The sequence below is a fragment of the Drechmeria coniospora genome, chromosome 01, assembly GCF_001625195.1.
Source record: "Drechmeria coniospora strain ARSEF 6962 chromosome 01, whole genome shotgun sequence".
NCBI classification, from domain to species: Eukaryota; Fungi; Ascomycota; class Sordariomycetes; order Hypocreales; family Ophiocordycipitaceae; genus Drechmeria; species Drechmeria coniospora.
In genome coordinates, this window is record NC_054389.1 from 11418499 (window position 1) to 11436779 (window position 18281).

General features: G+C 54.2%; 7 protein-coding genes and 1 pseudogene across 7 annotated transcripts; 3 read left to right on the forward strand and 5 right to left on the reverse strand.

The window, feature by feature from the left end:
- Window positions 1-1066: 1066 nt before the first annotated feature.
- Window positions 1067-1984, forward strand: DCS_03029 (uncharacterized protein; the record flags this gene model as incomplete). The annotated part of the gene is made up of 4 exons (XM_040800354.1): window positions 1067-1440; window positions 1528-1645; window positions 1700-1792; window positions 1853-1984. 4 exons carry the CDS (start codon window positions 1067-1069, stop codon window positions 1982-1984), a joined length of 717 nt encoding a protein of 238 aa, XP_040661237.1.
- Window positions 1985-2309: 325 nt separating this feature from the next.
- DCS_03030 (uncharacterized protein) lies at window positions 2310-3750 on the reverse strand (the record flags this gene model as incomplete). The annotated part of the gene is made up of 7 exons (XM_040800355.1): window positions 2310-2450; window positions 2521-2665; window positions 2729-3191; window positions 3251-3338; window positions 3406-3516; window positions 3605-3636; window positions 3738-3750. 7 exons carry the CDS (start codon window positions 3748-3750, stop codon window positions 2310-2312), a joined length of 993 nt encoding a protein of 330 aa, XP_040661238.1.
- A 1126-nt stretch (window positions 3751-4876) lies between these two features.
- Window positions 4877-5631, reverse strand: DCS_03031 (uncharacterized protein; the record flags this gene model as incomplete). The annotated part of the gene is made up of 4 exons (XM_040800356.1): window positions 4877-5048; window positions 5113-5237; window positions 5307-5330; window positions 5410-5631. The coding sequence occupies 4 exons, from the start codon at window positions 5629-5631 to the stop codon at window positions 4877-4879; spliced, it is 543 nt and encodes a 180-aa protein (XP_040661239.1).
- A 1290-nt stretch (window positions 5632-6921) lies between these two features.
- Window positions 6922-7308, forward strand: DCS_03032 (protein precursor; the record flags this gene model as incomplete). The annotated part of the gene is made up of 1 exon (XM_040800357.1): window positions 6922-7308. The coding sequence occupies one exon, from the start codon at window positions 6922-6924 to the stop codon at window positions 7306-7308; it is 387 nt and encodes a 128-aa protein (XP_040661240.1).
- A 594-nt stretch (window positions 7309-7902) lies between these two features.
- DCS_03033 (C-5 sterol desaturase) lies at window positions 7903-9086 on the reverse strand (the record flags this gene model as incomplete). The annotated part of the gene is made up of 2 exons (XM_040800358.1): window positions 7903-8692; window positions 8833-9086. 2 exons carry the CDS (start codon window positions 9084-9086, stop codon window positions 7903-7905), a joined length of 1044 nt encoding a protein of 347 aa, XP_040661241.1.
- A 1942-nt stretch (window positions 9087-11028) lies between these two features.
- DCS_03034 (uncharacterized protein) lies at window positions 11029-11484 on the reverse strand (the record flags this gene model as incomplete). Its single annotated transcript, XM_040800359.1, has 1 exon — window positions 11029-11484. One exon carries the CDS (start codon window positions 11482-11484, stop codon window positions 11029-11031), a length of 456 nt encoding a protein of 151 aa, XP_040661242.1.
- Window positions 11485-12061: 577 nt separating this feature from the next.
- Window positions 12062-12652, reverse strand: DCS_03035 (annotated as a pseudogene).
- A 1119-nt stretch (window positions 12653-13771) lies between these two features.
- Window positions 13772-18277, forward strand: DCS_03036 (uncharacterized protein; the record flags this gene model as incomplete). Its single annotated transcript, XM_040800360.1, has 9 exons — window positions 13772-13928; window positions 14057-14483; window positions 14557-15683; window positions 15732-16184; window positions 16588-16759; window positions 17258-17376; window positions 17511-17662; window positions 17722-17800; window positions 17880-18277. 9 exons carry the CDS (start codon window positions 13772-13774, stop codon window positions 18275-18277), a joined length of 3084 nt encoding a protein of 1027 aa, XP_040661243.1.
- Window positions 18278-18281: the final 4 nt, after the last annotated feature.

Consider the following 18281-nt stretch of genomic DNA (forward strand, 5'->3'; position numbering starts at 1 on the left):
ATGGAGGGATATCCCATAGGCAAGAAGACGAAGGAATGCGATGCCAGGTCGCCCCGTCAGCGAAACACAAAAAGGCTGGTCCGGTTGCTACAGGCTGAGTACCAAGAAGATCGGTGTTTGATTGTTCTTTTATTGTGCATATTGGCGAGGCTGCGTAGGCGTTGACGGCGGACGGAGGTAAAATTCAATACAGCGACTTGCCTTCTCGACTAGGTCATGGCTGCGTACAGCGATGCTCACGATCCACAGGCAGGCAACGGGGATTCTCACTTTCCTAATCAGTCAGAGATTCGGAGCATTTTGCGTGGAGAATACCTGCTGTTTTGCGCATGAACCCGAGGCTCTCCAATCCTTTGGTTCAAGCCGGTGTGGTTGATCGACGAGAGAAGCGACTATCTGACTTTGATGTCTGGTATGGCACCTACAGTACAGTGCGAGTAAGTGTACAAGTACTTGGTCCGCAGTACTGTACTTGTCCCTAAGTACAACATGTTCTCCGTGCTTTTACAGTACATGCATGGTTGGTTATAATACCTGCTTAGGCGTGCTGTATTACTGTATTACTCCGTAGCACTAGGTACTAGGTACGTTCCTACGGAGTACTCGTACACTTACTTGAGTACAGTGCTTATACTTACTAAGCTATCAGTTGGAATACCTACAGTACAGTAACACTTGATAGTATACCTACTGTAATGTCTACTGTACTTGTCGTTAAGTACAGCAAGTACACAGTAGCATGTACAGAGTACCAACTACTATTTAATACTTACTAACGTACGGAGTAGTATCAACACCAACTGTACTCCGTACTGTAATCAGAGCTCCTGGATAAAGGACGACATACTACTCCGTGCAGACACACACCCAACGACAGCCCTTCGTCACCTGGCCGCCGCCAACTCGGATTCCTTCGCATCTCCGTCTCAGTTCTCCCCCGATCAGTCCACTCTCCGCTCCGGCACGACAGAACACAGGCAGTCGACATTCCCCGTACCCAGCCCTCTCTCCATCGTCATTCTCCACCGCCGTTCTCCCAAGCCAGCCGACAACCCTTCGGATCATCATGTCTTTCGACCCGGTTATGCCCCCTTATAACTCGTCCGACCCGACCGCCACCTTTCTCTCCTCGTCGTGTCTCGACTTCCTCCTGATTGAGCTTGTCCCTCTCGCCTACCGCGTCACCCATGAGCGTGATCTGTCCCCCTCCTCGCCGTCGCCGCCGCCGCAAACCTCAGACGGCATTGCCATCGCCGGCTCTGGGCCAGCGACCTCGGCAGGAGGGTCCATGAGCAACCGCGCCGTCATATCGGACTCGGTCATGGCGGCATCAGCCTCCTCTGCGCCGCGCAAGCTCGACGAGGAGGACGAGGCCTTGGACTCGGTGCACTTTCGGCTCGAAAGCCTAGGCTACCGGGTTGGCCAAGGCCTTGCTGAACGGTGAGTCTGGTTGTGCTTTCCAGCCGTCCGCCTCGCACGCGTCGTCAGTCCCCTTCCGAGCTAACAGGATCGGGCTTCTCTCGTCAGCTTTTCGAGAGATAGGCCAAAGTTCAACGACACGCTCGACGTGGTCAAATTTCTGTGCAAAGACCTTTGGTCGCTCCTCTTTGGCAAGAACATCGATAATCTGAAAACAAACCACCGGGTATGTCATCACGTGTACCATGGCTCGGCGTTCGATCTGCATCTGACGCAACAGCAGGGAGTCTACGTGCTCACAGACAACGTCTTCCGCCCCTTTTCGAGAATGAGCACAGAAGCAGGCGGTCAGGCTGTTGTCCGCGCGCAACCAGTACGTTGAACCACAGCGACTCGACCTTTGCCAAATCATACTTACACACCAATCCTCTAGTTCTTGTGGTTTCCCTGCGGTGTCGTACGGGGAGCACTGACATCATTGGGAATCAATGCCACCGTTCAGGCGGAGATACACGAGCTTCCGGGCGCCGTCTTCCAGATCAAAACCATACTTTCCAAATCATAATTACCAAAGTTTACAGTCGTGCCCCCGTCGAGGCACTTTTGGCTCCCGTGTCCTCGGACTCGACCCCGTACGGCGCACGCACGTCTACCGGGAGCACCCGCATCACCGTCTGGGATGTCCCTACACGCCACCGTCACCACTACCAGCTCTTGGGCCACGGGCCACTAGGTTGAATGATGGGGGACTACTTCACAGCCTATGAAATGGAGGACAACATCAGCAACACGGCCCCCCAATAATATATTGAGCCTAGCGGTATAGCTATTGCCTTTCGGAGAAGCCACCATTCACTTGAAGTGCAGCTCGTTGGGAACGGGGTAGTGGTTCACTTTTGGGGCGGGCTGTGGGCGAAGTCGATGCCCTTGGTGATGTTGCCCCTGAGACCTTCGACGGCCTTGCTCAGAAGTGCCTTCTCCTTCGCCGTGATGCCCTCCAGGGGGTTGTTGGCCTTTTCAGCACCGTTGGGCTATCGAGCGGTTAGTCAGACGCTCCCGTCATGAATGGCAGGAGGGAAGGGGGGAGGGGGTTGGGCATACTCCAAGAGAGATGGGGACGGAGAAGAAATCGCAGCCTGTCTCCTTGGCAATGACGTCACCGCCAGGAACGCCAGGGAGGTAGACGTAGCTAGGCTCAACGAGGCCCTTTTCGCCCTTGACGGCGCGGAGGAGCTTCTCGGCGAAGCTGAGGGAAATCATCAGCAATTTTCCCCACGGGCGGGTATCAAATCATCCCGAGTAAACGCACCGGAAGCCGGCGTATGCCATCGAGAGTGTGGCCGAACCAGCGCCGTCCTTGGCCTTGACAACCTCATCACCACCGAACTGAACACGGTTGACGAGAGCATCATACTTGTCGTCGGGGATGTTGACGTTGGGAGAAGCTTTGCTGAAGAGAGGGACGATGGTCTCGCCAGAGTGACCGCCGATGACGGGAATCGTCAGCTTCTGTGGCTCGCACTGGCCGGTAATCTCGGCAACAAAGGTCTCGGCACGGACAATGTCGAGCGTGGTGACGCCGAAGAGACGCTGGGGGTTGAAGACCTTCTTGGCCTTCAGGACCTCGGCGGAGATGGGCACCGTCGAGTTGACGGGGTTGGAGATGACGAGGATGAAGGCCTTGGGGGCCACCTCGGCAGCAACCTCGATTAGGCCCTTGACGATGCCGGCGTTGATGTTGAAGAGATCATCACGCGTCATGCCAGGTTTGCCTACGAAATGAGTCGTCAGCCATCGTGCCAGCTCCGCACAATCATTCGGTTTGCCTCACGAGGAATGCCGGCGGGGATGACGATGATGTCGGCATTTTTGAAAGCAGCCTTCGCACCATCATTGGCAGGGAGGTAACCCGTTATTGTCTACGACAACCACTGTCAGCGATACCAGGGCCCGGACAAGCCATGCGTCGACCCAAGGCAAACGTACCGCGGGGGAGGAGATGTGAGAGAGGTCAGCAGCAACACCGGGGGTGTTGACGACATCGTAGAGGGCGAGCTCATCGATGTGAGGGCTGGTCTTGAGGAGCAGCGAGAGGGGCTGTCACGGAGGACGTGTTAGCCGAATGATTGAATCGATCCGAAGGAATTGCACAATAAAAATCCCAGTCAAGTTGGGCTCGACAAACCTGGCCAATGCCACCAGAGGCACCTGCAACAACTGCATCGAGAAGATGTATGTCAGTCCAGTCATGGAAGAGCTCCGACATCGCCAACGCAAGCGAACGGGAAGCGGGGTTGGACGGCAGGAAAGCTCCATACCAGCTTTGACCATTTTGACACTGGGTTGATCGAGAGCGTTTGGAATTTAGAACTGTCTTGCGGATAGCACAATACTGCGCGTGACGGTGAGGCAAGCGATGGGTTTTCTTCCCGCTTCAAGTAAATGACGACAAGCTGGAGGACGAAGGGTGAAGGAGGAGGAGGAGCTGAAGGGAAGATGAAAAATGAGGAAGAGCTGTTGCAGTGCGAGGTAACATTATGCCCGTGCTCGGTGTACTTATGGAGTACGGAGTACCCGTCGGGCGATTATGGAGGGGTAAGTTACCGGTAGTGCAATGATAAGTACAGTACGGAGTAGGTACGGCATTAGCGCAAGGACGGACGGACGGAGTACAGTACCTGTACTGTAGAGTACAAGTACGATACAGTACAAGTACGATAATAATACAAGGAGGGGGGCAGCATGGAACAAGCGACCGCCAATCGGAGGATGGAGATGAGGCAGAAGCGCGTCAGCAGCTTCCACCTGCCGGTAATTGCTCCATATACCCGAGAGCACGCAAGGACCAGAGACTCGATCACAGCCGAGTTTGTTCGAGGTACCAACAAGCCAAGGTTGGCATGTGCTTCTCCAGCGCTTACTTACGTGTAGGTCCCTCGCCCATGCTTCCCTCATCGTTGTGAACCTGGGCGTTTTGAGTCATTTCTGGAACACATGTTGAAGCTTCCGTTTGGAGCTCTGGATAGTTGCACATAGCCTCCGTACTTGCTCGCTGCTTGCTACCACTCAAGTCCAAGGACTACGGTAGCTCGGTGACCAGGTCCACGTCCTACTGTCGGTCGGTCGCGCTCGTCCTACAACAGCCTCTGGATTCTTCCGCGTCGCCTCGGCTCCACGGAAACCTGCCGAACCGCCATTGATGTACAGTACATATTGGAGACATATTTCTTTTCTATTCATACGCCTCGTAGGGCGTGATCACGACTCTTTTGCGGTAGAGATCGAGCTCGATTTGCAAAGGCCCGTCGCCATCAAGAGACCTGTTGACCCGGTCGACGCTCGAGACAAGCGTCTATCCCCCGTACCTAGGCGCGCGGTAGGTGGTGCCAGGCTACTGAGAGCGGTTGCACTTCCTCCGAGCACCCCCAACACCCTCCTCCCTGTCCACAATCGTCAGTTACGACGACTCGGCAGCCTTCTTGGCCTTGTTGCCTCGCAGCTTGGGCTCGGGGTCGGCCTTCACAGGCAGCTGGGTTCGGCGGATGGCGGAGACGCGCTCGACGGCGGCGGATCTCAGGTCGCTGCGGTAGCCAGACTTGGCGGCCTGGTTGGCAACGGCCTTGTAGCTCCTGAAGCGACACGGTAAGCGTCAAGAACGGCAAGCTGCAGCGATGGTGTCATTTGCCAACTCACTTGCGGTTGGACTTGTTGCCGCCATACGTGGCCTTGACAAAGGTCTGGGCGGGCCTCGTGGGGTTGGCCGTCTTCTTGCTGATCACGGTAACGCCACCCTTCTCATTGGCAACGACGCCGATGGCCTGGTCATTCACGATTTAGCATTCGTCCCCTCGCGTGTGAGATTTCCGCCGCCTCGGGTCGTGATCTACCTTGTCGTTGACGAAACCGGCATGCTGCACCCCTGAAAGTCAGCACATGGATCGCACAGGAGCCAAAATGAAACAGGTCGAAACAATGGACGGATTTCCATACCTTGCGGGAGTTCTTGTTGGTCAGGTTCAAGGGGTCCCGGGAGAACTGAACGCCGCCAGCGCAGTTGCTCTTGACGAGGAACGAGTTGTTGTTGCCTGCGCACGTTTCGCCATCAGCATTTGTCCGTCGCGTCCAAGCCTCCGGCTCAGCTGATGGGTTACACTCACGGACAATCTCCCAGATGAGGTCCGCAGAGATGTTGGGGAGTGCAGGGGAAGCCATTGTGTCTGGTTTCGGTGATTTGCGACGCCGTTTCAAGAATCTCACGATACTTCAGTTCGGAAAGGCCTTGAAATTGATAGAGGAGAAACCGGGAAGTGTGGGCTCGCTTAACTACCGCATTCCAGTTAGTGCATCAACTCTGTACTCGAGTTGTGCCTATTGGTGTTATGTGAATGGGCGTTGGTGGGTCACCGTCGATTGAATGTGCGCTGCGACAAGAGTAGGGTGAGCGAAGGTACAGGCTAGAAATGTGGAGCGTTAGTGAGTACGGAGTACTTGGCATCTAGTTGGCATCTAGTTGGTACTTACTTAAGTAGTACGAGTAGGAAGTACAGTATTTAGCACATGCTTCTACTGTACGGAGTACATTTCCTTAAATACTTACTACTGTAAATACAATACAGGGTCTTCCGTACGGAGTACAGAACTCCGTACCGGGTACATCTACTTGGTACTTACTTTCTGCACTTAGTATTTACTTGTACTGCAAGAGCAGTAATAATACAGTATAATTGCTTCCAGAACACCAAACTCCGTACGGTGTACATCTACTTGGTACGTACTGTACTTACTCACTTGTTGTTATGGAGTCACTAGTACTACCAGTATCTAGTGGTCGGAAATAGTTGTTAAGAAATCTACGGAACACTAACTCAAGGTACTAGGCATTGGAGTACTTATACTCCAATGCCTGCTTAGTCATAGGATAGAGTCACGTGCTACCGCACGTGACTCTATCCTAGGACATAGCTCTATTAGGCAAAGCCTAGTATCATAACACTTGTACTGTAAGTGCAGTACAGTATAATTACTTCCACCGAAGCAATACGTGCTTTTACATGTACATGTACCCAGTGTACACTTCTCCATCGATTCGATTCTGCATAGCACTTGTATTTATTATTGATAGTTAATTATTACTTGTCAGTTACTGCAGTTGTAGTGGTAGGGAGTGCGGAGTACAGTAAGTAGTTCCATGAAGTTGTACTTACCAAAGTACTTGTGCGGCGTACTGTTACCTGCACAAGTCATTACTTACGTATGCATGTACACGTACCACTGGCGGCGCAGCCTCTCCCCCAAACGTGTTCCGTGCCAACCCAAACGTGTGACCATCGCCATCATTCGCATCCCTCTCCGCTGTCCACCCTACAGTTGCAGGTTCCCTCCGGCAAACGGATGCTGGCGCAATCTTTCCCACGGTCGACGAGTATCACCTACCGGCGTTCGTGTCTATCATGAGCGGGTCTGCCCGTGTCTACGACGTCTAACCTATCCAGACGGCGAATCATGGCCTACATTCTAGCCAGCGTCGCACTGTTCTTCATCGTCACGGCGACGGCGCTCATCCTCACCCGAGCCTACTGGCGCCAGCATATCCCCAACGTGCACCTGCCCGGCGCGGGGTACATCTACTCGCGGCTCCCCGGCAGCTTCGCCGGCGATATCGAGTCGGGGCTGTCGAGCAGCAACTTCGACCTCAGCGGCAACGTCGAGGCAGGCGACAGCCGCGCAGGGCTGGATGATGCGAGCAAGGCGGAAATTCTCAAGATTATGAAGAAGAGGCGGATGACGTTTGATCAGGCCCGCAAGGCGTACATGGAGACTCGTTTCAAGCAGAACGGCATCGGGCCGGATGGGCGACCGCGGGATCCAAAGTTTGTCAGCTTCTCATGAGTGCGAAGGATGGACGTTTCTTATTTCCATGTTCTTGTTTTACTGCGTGCATTTCCGTGACACTGGCGGCGAGGCATGAGGCCGTTCACACCCGTTCGTTTCCTTCAACTTCTTTCCTTCACGAGGCATGGCAGGTTCATGCCGGCATGGTCCAGCTCCATACGAAACCGCCAACAGTACCCATTGCGCTTCCGTTTAGACCTGGATGCGCCACACTCGACCCCATCCTGGCCGCGGCGTTTCCCGGACCAGGATCGGGTAAAGGCAGAGAATGGCTTGAGTAGCCGACGGAGGATGTAACGATGTTGCTTCAGCAGGCGACCGGCCTTGCCTTGCGTTTGGAATATACAATTCATAACATCTCCATGATTCCCATCATCTCGTATCAACGCGCCGTCGTCCCGCTTCGACATCATTGAGTGGCAGGTTGCGACTCAAGGGGCGATAGTAATAAGTATAAGCACAGAAAGAATTGCATGCAGCCTTGCCCGCCTGTCGATGCCGATCGACGGTGGGAAAAGCGATCCACGTTCATGCTTCGTAACATGATAAACACGGCAACGGGCGCAAAGCAGACTCGCGCGTTCACGTTGCCTATTTCGTCTTCTTGGATGTCAGGTGCAGGTCGTAGGTGCGCTCGTCGTGACCCTCAATCTCCTTGACGAACGAATCGACCGTCTCGGATTCCTTCTTCCACTGCTTCTCCGACATTTTCTTCTCCTTCTCAAACATCCAGGCCTCGGGCATCCGGTAGGTTCCGCCAAGGCGATCAAAGGCGGTGAAGAATTGGCCGTAGTTGACCTCGAAACGGGAGTGGTGCAGCGAGTGGCAGGCGGCGCCGTTGATGACGGGGTTGTTGGTGAGGTACTCGCCGTCGTGGATGAGGATGGACCAAAAGTTGACGAAGACGAAGAGAACGACGTAGGCGAGCTTCTGGAGGGGGAAGATGAAGGGGAAGAGGTGGTAGGGAATCGATTGGGCGAAGCCGTCGAGCGGGTGGAAGGCGTGGCTCGCGTAGGGCGTGGGCATGATCCACTTGTGGTGAGGCTTGTGGAGGTGCTTGTAGACGAGGGGGTGGTGGAGATATCGGTGAATCCAGTAGATGCAGAAGTCGGTAAAGAGAAGGAAGAGGGGAAACTGAAGGAAGTTGTACCACAGCCCGGGGCCTTCGTCGGTGGTGTCGTAGAGGTTACCGTAGCCACGGACCTCGAGGAGGAAGAGCGGGGCGGTGCAGACGGCCATGAAGGGCATCGACTTGTTGGCCTGCTTGATCTCGAGCCATATCTGATTCTTGATGAACTTGGGGTGGTGGAGGGTGCGCTTGTCGAAGATGAGGTAGTAGGAGAGGGTTGCGAAGATGAAGTAAACGATGATGCCGAAGATCCTGAAGGCAGAGGAGTCGGGCGAGGTCAGCGCCGCTCCGTGAGACTTTTGCTCCATGCTCGCTCTCTCGCTCTCGCTCAATAAATGGCCAAGAAACGACGGCCGGGGGGGGGGGGGGGCGAGAGGGGAGAGAAGGCTTACCACGTGATGAAGAACAGCGTCACTACCTGGCGATAGGGGTCATCGCGGGGTAACGAGGTCATGTAGGCCGCCCGTGACGGCTGAAACTGAAGGAACTTGGTGGCGGGCGTGTAGACCCAGTTCGAGAAGGCCTCGGCCGAGGCATTGGCCGCCGCCGTCTGGGGGAAATCGTAGGGAGCCGGGCGGGCAGGGAAGAGGTACGCGTAGGCGTAGTCGGCCAGGAAAGTGTCGGTGAGCTCGAGGACGATATCCATGTTGAAGCGAACAGTTCAGCGCAGGCACCGAGTCGAGGAATGCTATGTTTGGACAGGACTGCTGCTCTTCTCAGCTCGGCGAGAGGCTGCGGACGCGATGGAACACGACGTGGTGCGAGGCAGCAGGACGGACGCGATACGTCGCGGTTCGGTGACGGCTTGGCTTTGCTCGTGTGGTGTATGTTTGGCGTGTCGTGGTGGGTTGCTGGACGTGGGGGGTTGCTGGTCGTGGGGGGTTGCCGGTCGTGGGGGGTTGCCGGTCGTGGGGGGTTGCTGGTCGTGGGGGGTTGCCGATCGTGTTGCGGTGTTCTGAAAATTCGCACCGCAAGCCACAGGTTTCGGCTTTCGCGACGAGGTTTGCTTCGCGAAGCCAAATGGTGTCTCTGGACAAGGACGGGCCCGGCTCGCAACGTCGGCGGATATCGACGTCGAGGGTGGAAGGTTGGAGGGCCACTCGCTAGTAGTAAGGCGCCAGACTAAAGAACATGCGGTGTGTACACTTGGACTTTGGTGCTCTACCGTGTACGTATGGTGTTGCGGCACAGGAGGGCGTACTGTATGGAGGAGCAAGCGCGAGCAAGTGTCCGGACGAGTACGGGGTGAAAGGATGAACGGGGCACCAGCACGGCGGACGAGCGTTCAGGGGAGAGGAGGAGGTAAATTGACGTGGTGGACGGAGATGTTTTTGGTCGAATTGTATGGACAAAACATGTACACAGCGGACGAGACGCGCGGCGATTAAATGCGACTACGGGTTCTCGTTCGACTCCTAGACCCGGCCTCCCATCATTAATGCATGCTACTAAGTACCTAGTAATAGTAATCCGTCTCTGCTAGGTCCGGAGCGACGGCGTTCCGATCGTACAGAATGGCATGATCCTTGCCCCAGCGTCATCGGACGAGCGACCTACGCCCGAGTACTTGTACTTTGTCTGGCAAGCATTTTTCGATGTATATTAATGCAAATGCCTTCTTCCTCGGGTAGGCTATCTGTGCGAGTACGGTCACGAGTACGGTTACGAGTACGAGTACGAGTACGAATACGGAGATTTGTAAGTAGGCAAATTCAGTCTCCGCTCCGTACTTTCGGAGTACTTACTCCGTACATGTACATGTATTGTTCTGACACGTGCGCATGTGCATGTTTCGCGTACTTGTATACGTACTTGTATGGAAGCCAATCTGTATTACTGTACAGAGTTCAGTACGTCAGGTGTAAGTACGTACATTACTTGCTTACTCCGTAAAAGTACCGAAGCACTCCGTGCATGCAATACTTGTACAGCCAAGTAATAATACAGTCTGTACGGAGTAAGAAGTAAGTATTTAATTGTTGGTGTACGGAGTACATTCACCTAGGTGTAAGTACATGTAGTGTGTTTAAGTAGTGAGTACGGGGTACATCGTACGCGACAACGCTTAGCGTCGAGTCTCCCCAGCTACGCATCATAATGGTTGAATGATGACAGACGCGTGCATGTGCTACTCCCGCCGAGAAGCTTAAACGCTACGAAGGGAGTTGCTGCTTTATATACCGAGTGCTGGTGATGCCTATACTATGGCACTTAGCTAGTACTTGAAAAGTGAGCCTGGCATGGACCAAAGTCAGTCCGTTCATGACGCATCATTTGTATCCATACGAATTCCCGCGAGACATTGGGACGCAAATGTTGCAATGCAAGCAATAATCCCCCAGTGCCGCCATGACTGTATACTGCACAGTACAAGTCCCTGCAGAAAATGACTGAGCATGAGCACTTGCACTTGCACCTACACCTACACATGAACAGGCAAGTGAAACGGTAGCGAGACCGCAAGCTGACATGGTTGACCAGCCAGGTTGATGCGCCATCAAGCTTGAAAACCCAAAAAGAAGGTTATCGCTTCCTCAGCTCGGCAACGTCCCACCCGACCGGTACTCGATTCTTTGATTCCTCCATTTTCAGTTGCACTCGCCAAGGTATTTCCGGTAGATGACATCAATGGCCCAGCTCTTTCTAGCGGCATGGTTGAGCCAGAAGTGACCGGTCGGCCAGCTCTCTCGCAAGTAGGTGGGAAGAAAGAAGCGGTGTCCGTCTCTTTCTCCGCCCTTCCATCGTCGAAAGTCATGTCGGTAGCCGGTTTCGCCCTTGTAGACGCCGGCACATGGCTGTCGTGTCAGGCAGCAACCACCGTGGCGGATGGAGGACGACTGTGTTGGTCCGGCGTGGGCAAATTCTCCGTCGATGAGCCCGAGAATATCGTCATCGTCATCCACGAAAACATTTCGGAGTAGCTGGCCGAAAATCATCGGACGGCTGTCGGAAGGAGGCGGGATTGTCTGGGGCCGGCATGGTCGCGCGAGCTTGCTGCCATTATCAGAAAATCCAAAGGTCACGAGCCCACCTTGCTTGGCCATCCACGGAAGAGTTGATCAGCGGCAATATTTCGTCTTGCAGTCATACTCGGACGATATGATATCGTTGTGCGGGAGAAGTAATACTGCACATGTGAAGTGGCGATTTGCATTGCAGTCAAAACCGTGCAAGTGTTTGCGGTAGTTGTACGGTAATAATAGCGGGGCCCGATCTCGGCAGAGTCCCGCTAGGTCCCGCTGCAACGATGGGATAATGGCCTCCAAGTTGGTCACCTAGCGTCTTCGTGTCCCCCATGTCCCCTGTGTCCCCTGTGTCCCCTGTGCAAGTACAGTACTTACTTGTAAGTTAACCTTGGCATCAACACCCGGTTATCAGCACTCACATCAGTCATCTCGGACCCAACCTCGTACCAGTGAGCAGAGCGTACCATCCACCTGCTGACTTACTCGTACTTCCCTTGGCAGATGTACTCCGTACAGTAGAAAGTATTCCGTGCGACACGTACGAAGTACTGACACCGACATTCGCTCTTCACTGCATCCCAAGGGGAGCAAATGCCGGTTATTCCCTCAGTCATCCTCCGTCTGGAGTGGTCCATGCATAGGCAGTTCCCCATACCTGCTACCTAGGTACTTGATAGTAAGTGCCCGAGCACCCTGTTGTCGGATGAATCGCCACGTCAAGGCTGACAAGAAGAAGTAATTTGCCTCCGCTGGAAACGATCGACGGTCAAGCCCAGTCCTCGGACGAGTGCATCCTTGAACGCGGCTCATCCTCGGTTGAGTCACGTGGAAGTCGTACGGCGGCTGCTGCACAGGGCCTTGGGGTCGGCGGCGCCATTCTTCCAGTGTTCTGCTTGCAGTTACTACTGCGAATATATTGCACTTCTTTGTGCACCGGTTGTACCCTAGGTCTGCGGCGGTGACGACGCCGTCGGCTGCTGGCAGCCTGCTGGTAGTCTGCTGGTACTCTTCGCTCTCGGGCCAAGGGGCATACGGTAGGTACATGTACAGGTAGGTTCGAGCCGTTGCAGGATCTAGTATTAATAATAGTGAACCTCCATGAGCTGTTGCTAAATGCCATCGTCCACCTTCATGACGACGTGGTTGTACCTATCAGTGCCTGCGAGATCTCGCATGTATGGTGAAGAGTGCCTTTCGGGAGATCTGGAGGCACACCTGTTCTCGTCGGCGCGCTGTCTAGAGTCATTGTAAGTGCATGTACCGTTTTGGCGCCAGCCTAAGGAATCATGCCCTGAAGATTGCATGCCATATAGCATGAGCGTGTTCCCGACGACAATTAGCGGTCACCTCATAGAGGAACGTAGTACAGTGGGGGCAAAAAGCACTAATTCATCTCCCCACTCACTGTCCCAAGTACAGTGATGCTTACTGCCAGAGGGGGGCTTCAAGAACGGCGATACAGATATATTCGCATATACTGGACGGAGTATTCGACCTGCTAACTTCTAGATCGAAGTACCAGCGAGGGTGCATACTTCAGTACACCTAGTAAGTAATTAGTGCTTGTGCGAGCATGCGTACGTTCACCTTTAGGCATCCGCGTGTGCATACCGAGCAAAGTGCTAGGTACGGATACTAGGTACCTAGGTAGTTTAATGGAATGAAGTGTACGGAGTGCTGGGCACCAAGTACAGAGCAAGTACTTACTTCCACAACTACCTAGGTAGTAATACAGTAGGCACCTACTTATGTAGGTATAAGTCCAACAGCAATACCGTACTAGGTACCTACTCGCAGTAATCAATTAGTACCTTCTCCGTACAGCGTAGTTGTACCTGCCGGTAGTTGGCAACTACAGACTGGGTAAAGCAAGTACGTGTGAACGAGGTGGGATGGTTTGGTTTATGCTGCTGCACGGTGCATGCCATCTGCACCAACATGTAGGTATTACCTCCGTCATGCAGAGACACGATCCTCTCCGACACTCCCTGGCCGAGCTGTGCCCCAACTACGCACCATGACCCGTTGGTGCAACAAGGTAGGCAGTGGGTGGGTGGGCTTTCCCGTGTGCAGTCGTCCGTCTGCTCATGCTCGCTCGAGTTACCAGCCAGTGCTTGGCCACGAGCCGAGTCCATTGCGCTCTTATCGGCACCGGCGAGTGATGAATTCATATATAGGCATGCGCCTACAAGTATTGGTTACGCCTTGAGACTACTTACTCTACGCCTGATCCGTTCTCGCAACCACCAAACGACAATCCCGCGTTTGTTCCCGTCTCCGCTGGTCGTCCGATGTTCGTGAAGCCATCTCGAACGTTGTCATCTGGCGGTGCTGTCCGAACGCGGGTCCCCTCGTTCCTTCGAATATGAGGCTTTCCTCTCTCGCCCTGCTTCTAAGCTCAGTCCTGGTCCTTCAGCATGCCGGCGCCAGCGTCATCGGGCACCAAGGTGACCCTGCCTCCCCCACGGTGGGGAAAAGGTCGTCTCAGAATCGCCACGCGGCCGCGAGGCGTTTCTGTAACGGTAAGCTCTTGCACCTCGGCACCGATCATGACTGCCATCATTGCACTGGCATGGTGCCTTTGCTCCTCACCCACATCGTTGTGGCCGTCGTAGAAAGGCATGGCTAACGTCCGTTGGGTACGATGTAGCGAAGCACAAGATCAAGCTCAACAGCCGCCGAAGTACGGAAAGCCCGCTACAGCCTCTGGAGGCGTACGAGATCTTCTGCTGGTTGCAGGATGCGGACGAAAAGGCTGCCTGCTTCTTCGTCACCGTTGCCCATCTTCTCAGCACTACACCCCAGGCCCTCGCCGATCGCATCGGCATTCCCCTGCCTCGCCGTGGAGAGGTTGGCATCTCCATAGACACCATGTTCTACGCTCTAGAGTTGCTCGGCGTGCGCTTCCGCATCGTAGCACTCCAGGGCACTCTGGAACAGCAGCGACCAGGCCCGATGCAGAATATCCGCTGCACCGGACGGGGCCTGCGCTGGCGTCATTCTCATCCGCCACCGGCTGTCATGGGCGTCGGTTTTTTTAACCGCAATCGTGACGGTGGTCATGTTGTCATCGTCAGGTTCGTATCTGTCCAGGCCTTGGTCTCGACAAAATCGGTGGACGACCGTCGCACGCTAACACGGTCCATGTAGGAACGCCGGAAACCCGCTACGGATTCGCTACTTGGATTTCCAAGATGATCCTAGGGGTACAGACATGACTGTGGAGGCAGAGAATTCCTGTCACGCCTTCTATTTTTATCTTGATCTCGAGGCCTCTTCCGGAGACCTCATGGACGAACTGCGGCCGTCCATCGACGCCATGATGGCCACCCCGAGCCTCGTCCCAGCGCTGCCGACCAGCCTGTTCCCGCCCGCCCTCCCCCTCCCATCCGATACAGCCGATAGATTCTTGGAGGAGGACGCTGTCGAGTTTATAAATTCTCTAAATGATTTTTGGGAGCCGTGGTCCGACGACGATTCAACCCGGTCGGGGCAAAGCTCCGACGGCGATTCAGACACCTCAATGGAGGGCCCCCCCACGCGAGAAAGGACAAGCACGCTTGCTCGGCTGCGGTACCATCAACAGCAGCAGCAGGGGACAACGACAGAGGGGCACTCGGAAGGCGCTCACACGCAGTTGCAGGCCCCCACTCGACATGATCCGGACGCTCCGGGGCCCTCCAGAATCGACGCTGCGGACCCTGAGACGCAGCTGCAGGCCCCCTCTCCGCATGTTGCAGGCCATCCCGGGCCCTCTAGAATCGACCCTGCAGAAGTCGACGTTGCAGTCGACGGCATCTTCCACCTGTCCGTCGAGGAGGAGTGCGCTCGACGCCTCGCGTCAAACACAGTCTCCTTCGTCATTCCGGACTCCAACGCTGCGCGAGGCGGGAGTAGGCTAGGCGCCAGCAGTATGAGAAAACGCGCGGAGACAGTCGGCGATACTACCAAGGACAGCTGTTCCAAGCTGAAACATGGAGTGGAAACGTTGCAAACCTGCAGAAAAATAAAGAGTCTCGAGATTGGCATCACCTTATCGAATGACTGGTTCGCGGGGACGTATGACTACATCTATGGAGCCATACGTGGCCCGGCTGGTAATTTTACAACGGAGCTTGCACCCCAGCCATCGGCAGGATACGAGAACTCGATAGCCGAAAGCGTGCAATCAGCCTTTGGTCTTGAGACGATGGATATTCGGAGCATCAATACTTTTGATCTCATTTCGCAGGGACTGAAATATACCTTCATTCGCAACGATCAGTGGAAGGTCAAAGGTATGACCCTGTGAGGGAGACGTTCTTCAAAGACTAATGGTAGCGTAGATATTGTGCTTCGCGCAAACTGTGATACACCAGGCTTGACGGTGCAATACGATAAGCTTCGGGCGCTTGATGCGTGGTACCAACATCCAGCGGCCAAAAGGGGGCGGGAGGGGGGCGTGCAGCCGTACGATCCAGGGGTTGTTGCCACATTTAACATCCGTTCTTCGGAATGGTACACAACGTCTTGCGTCATGATTAAGGAGCTTCGGTTTACCTTCAAGACGGCACGTGGTCTGTTTTCTGGATCTTACGATCAAGTATCCTTGACTTTCGGGTCAGGCATGCAAACAATCTTCCTCGTAAAAGAATTCTATGGAGGAGACAAGAAATCAGACACGGTCGATCTTCGTGCCATGTTCGGCACAGCGACGGTGGACCTACGACATATTCAACAGATGCTTCTGCAAGACACGTACTACTACAAGACTGATACAGACAAATGGATGTTTGCAGGTACGTTTTATCCACGCTATCCCGAGCTACATTCAGCATCATCGTCGCGAGCTAATCGAGTCCTCTTTCTTCAGGCATCGAACTTGAAGCGACGTGCGCGTATGGCTCAAGCAAAATGTACATGAGCAAATTTAGAACCGTGCATAAATGGCTCGCGAACCGCCGTTCCGAGAAGGAGACGGAAACCGTTTGGACTGGCGGTTTTACTTATGAAGACTGGAAATCGGAGCCTCCCAAGGATGAAATCTGGGATGCGCTGAGCCTGTTGGGAGGATGAGGAAACTGGACATGAAGAAATTCAACAACGTATTCTGATGGCTCGCGTTCCATCGTTCCGACACCGCTTGGACTGGCGATTGTATTTCCGCCAGTGGGAATATGGGCATGACCAGAGATGAAAAAGTGAAGCTTAAGACGAACTTCCATAGCCCGGTAGGATGCGGCTCGAGCTCCGTTGTTCGATCGATTGGCGGAGATGGAAAGAACGTCATGGCCATGAACGTCATGGCCATACAACGGATACGAGTCGGCGAGACCGATGTTTTGGGTGTATCATGCCACTATGGCCCTTCAATGTATGGCCCTTTAATTTGTATGGCCCCTCCAATAAACGTACCTCGCGGAGACCAGAGCATGTCGAAGTATGGAATTACTCTGCATGTTCAGTATAATATCAATAATCATTGGTACTAGTATTATGCACTGTTACTGGGCATTTTAAGGATTTTATGCAGAAACACACTCTTAACCAGGTTGCACGTCTACTTATTATACGGCTACAAGTATAGTTGTAAGTACGGAGTAAGTACAGTACTTGTAAAGTACGGAGTGCGGAGTGCATTGCTCAAGTACTCGTATTTAGCCGTACATGTACAGAGTACAATTGGAATATTGCGTAAGCTGGGTGAGAGGCCAGTCAAACACTGATACCTATATTAGAGACTCGTATTAATCAGCCAATGTTCCTCGTGCAGCGTACTGTGCACTTCCCTCATCTACTCTACCCTTGATTGACGACAGTGACGCTCCTCCACCGGCGTCAAGTGCACCTCAAGCTGTAACCCGGATCATAGCCTGATTCCCCCTCGTACGCCGCACTCGACATCTGCCGCCAGGCCCTTTTGCTTCGGAGCTAGGCTCGGCGTCGTCGACACAGCTGCTGCTCTTTATTCCTCACCATCAAGCCGCAAACGTGCGTGTCCTGTCAGGGCACTTGCTTTGGAAACGATCACGAGATACACACCTGCTTCCAAACAGTCAAAGACGCCTTCTGTCCGGTTGGCTTAATTTGGGCTCAATAGCACGATACCGACGACCATATTGCAGTTGGCGTCGCGAAAAGCCAGCGCCCCTCCCCTACCAAAGGGTCCCACAAGCGAACCGGCTCGCTTCCCATCGGGATGGCTGATGTTGAAATGAGCGACGCCCCCGCGGCAGCGAAGAAGGGCGAGGGCAAGAAGAAGTTTGAAGTCAAGAAGGTGAGTAAGACCTGACAGTCCCCCGACTGACATCACTGAGCGTTAACCAAAGTTGCTAGTGGAACGCCGTGGCGCTGTGGGCGTGGGACATTGTCGTGGACAACTGTGCCATCTGCCGAAACCACATCATGGATCTTTGTGCGTCCACCAGCTTTTGCGTCCTCCGGTGCCCGTGGGGGGTCAAGGAGAGGACAGTTCCTGCTGACTGGGTGACTAGGCATCGAGTGTCAGGCCAACCAGGCCTCGGCTACGAGCGAAGAGTGCACGGTGGCATGGGGCATCTGCAATGTGAAGCCGACCCCTCTCGCCTTCTTTCCCGATACCTGGGCTGACACGCCAGCAGCACGCTTTCCACTTCCATTGCATTTCACGATGGCTCAAGGCCAGATCAGTCTGTCCTTTGGACAACAGGGACTGGGAGTTTCAAAAATACGGTCGATGAAGGGGCACCCTCCGAACGGCAGTGCGAGTCGGCCCATGTGGACGCGAAATATTATGAGACGCCATGCACGACGGACAGGTCGCGCCACAGCATGTCAGCAGATGTGGCACTGCGGCGTTGGTGTTGAAAGGCCGTCAACGTATGGTTATGCGTGTGTTCGTTATTCAGTCTAGCCCT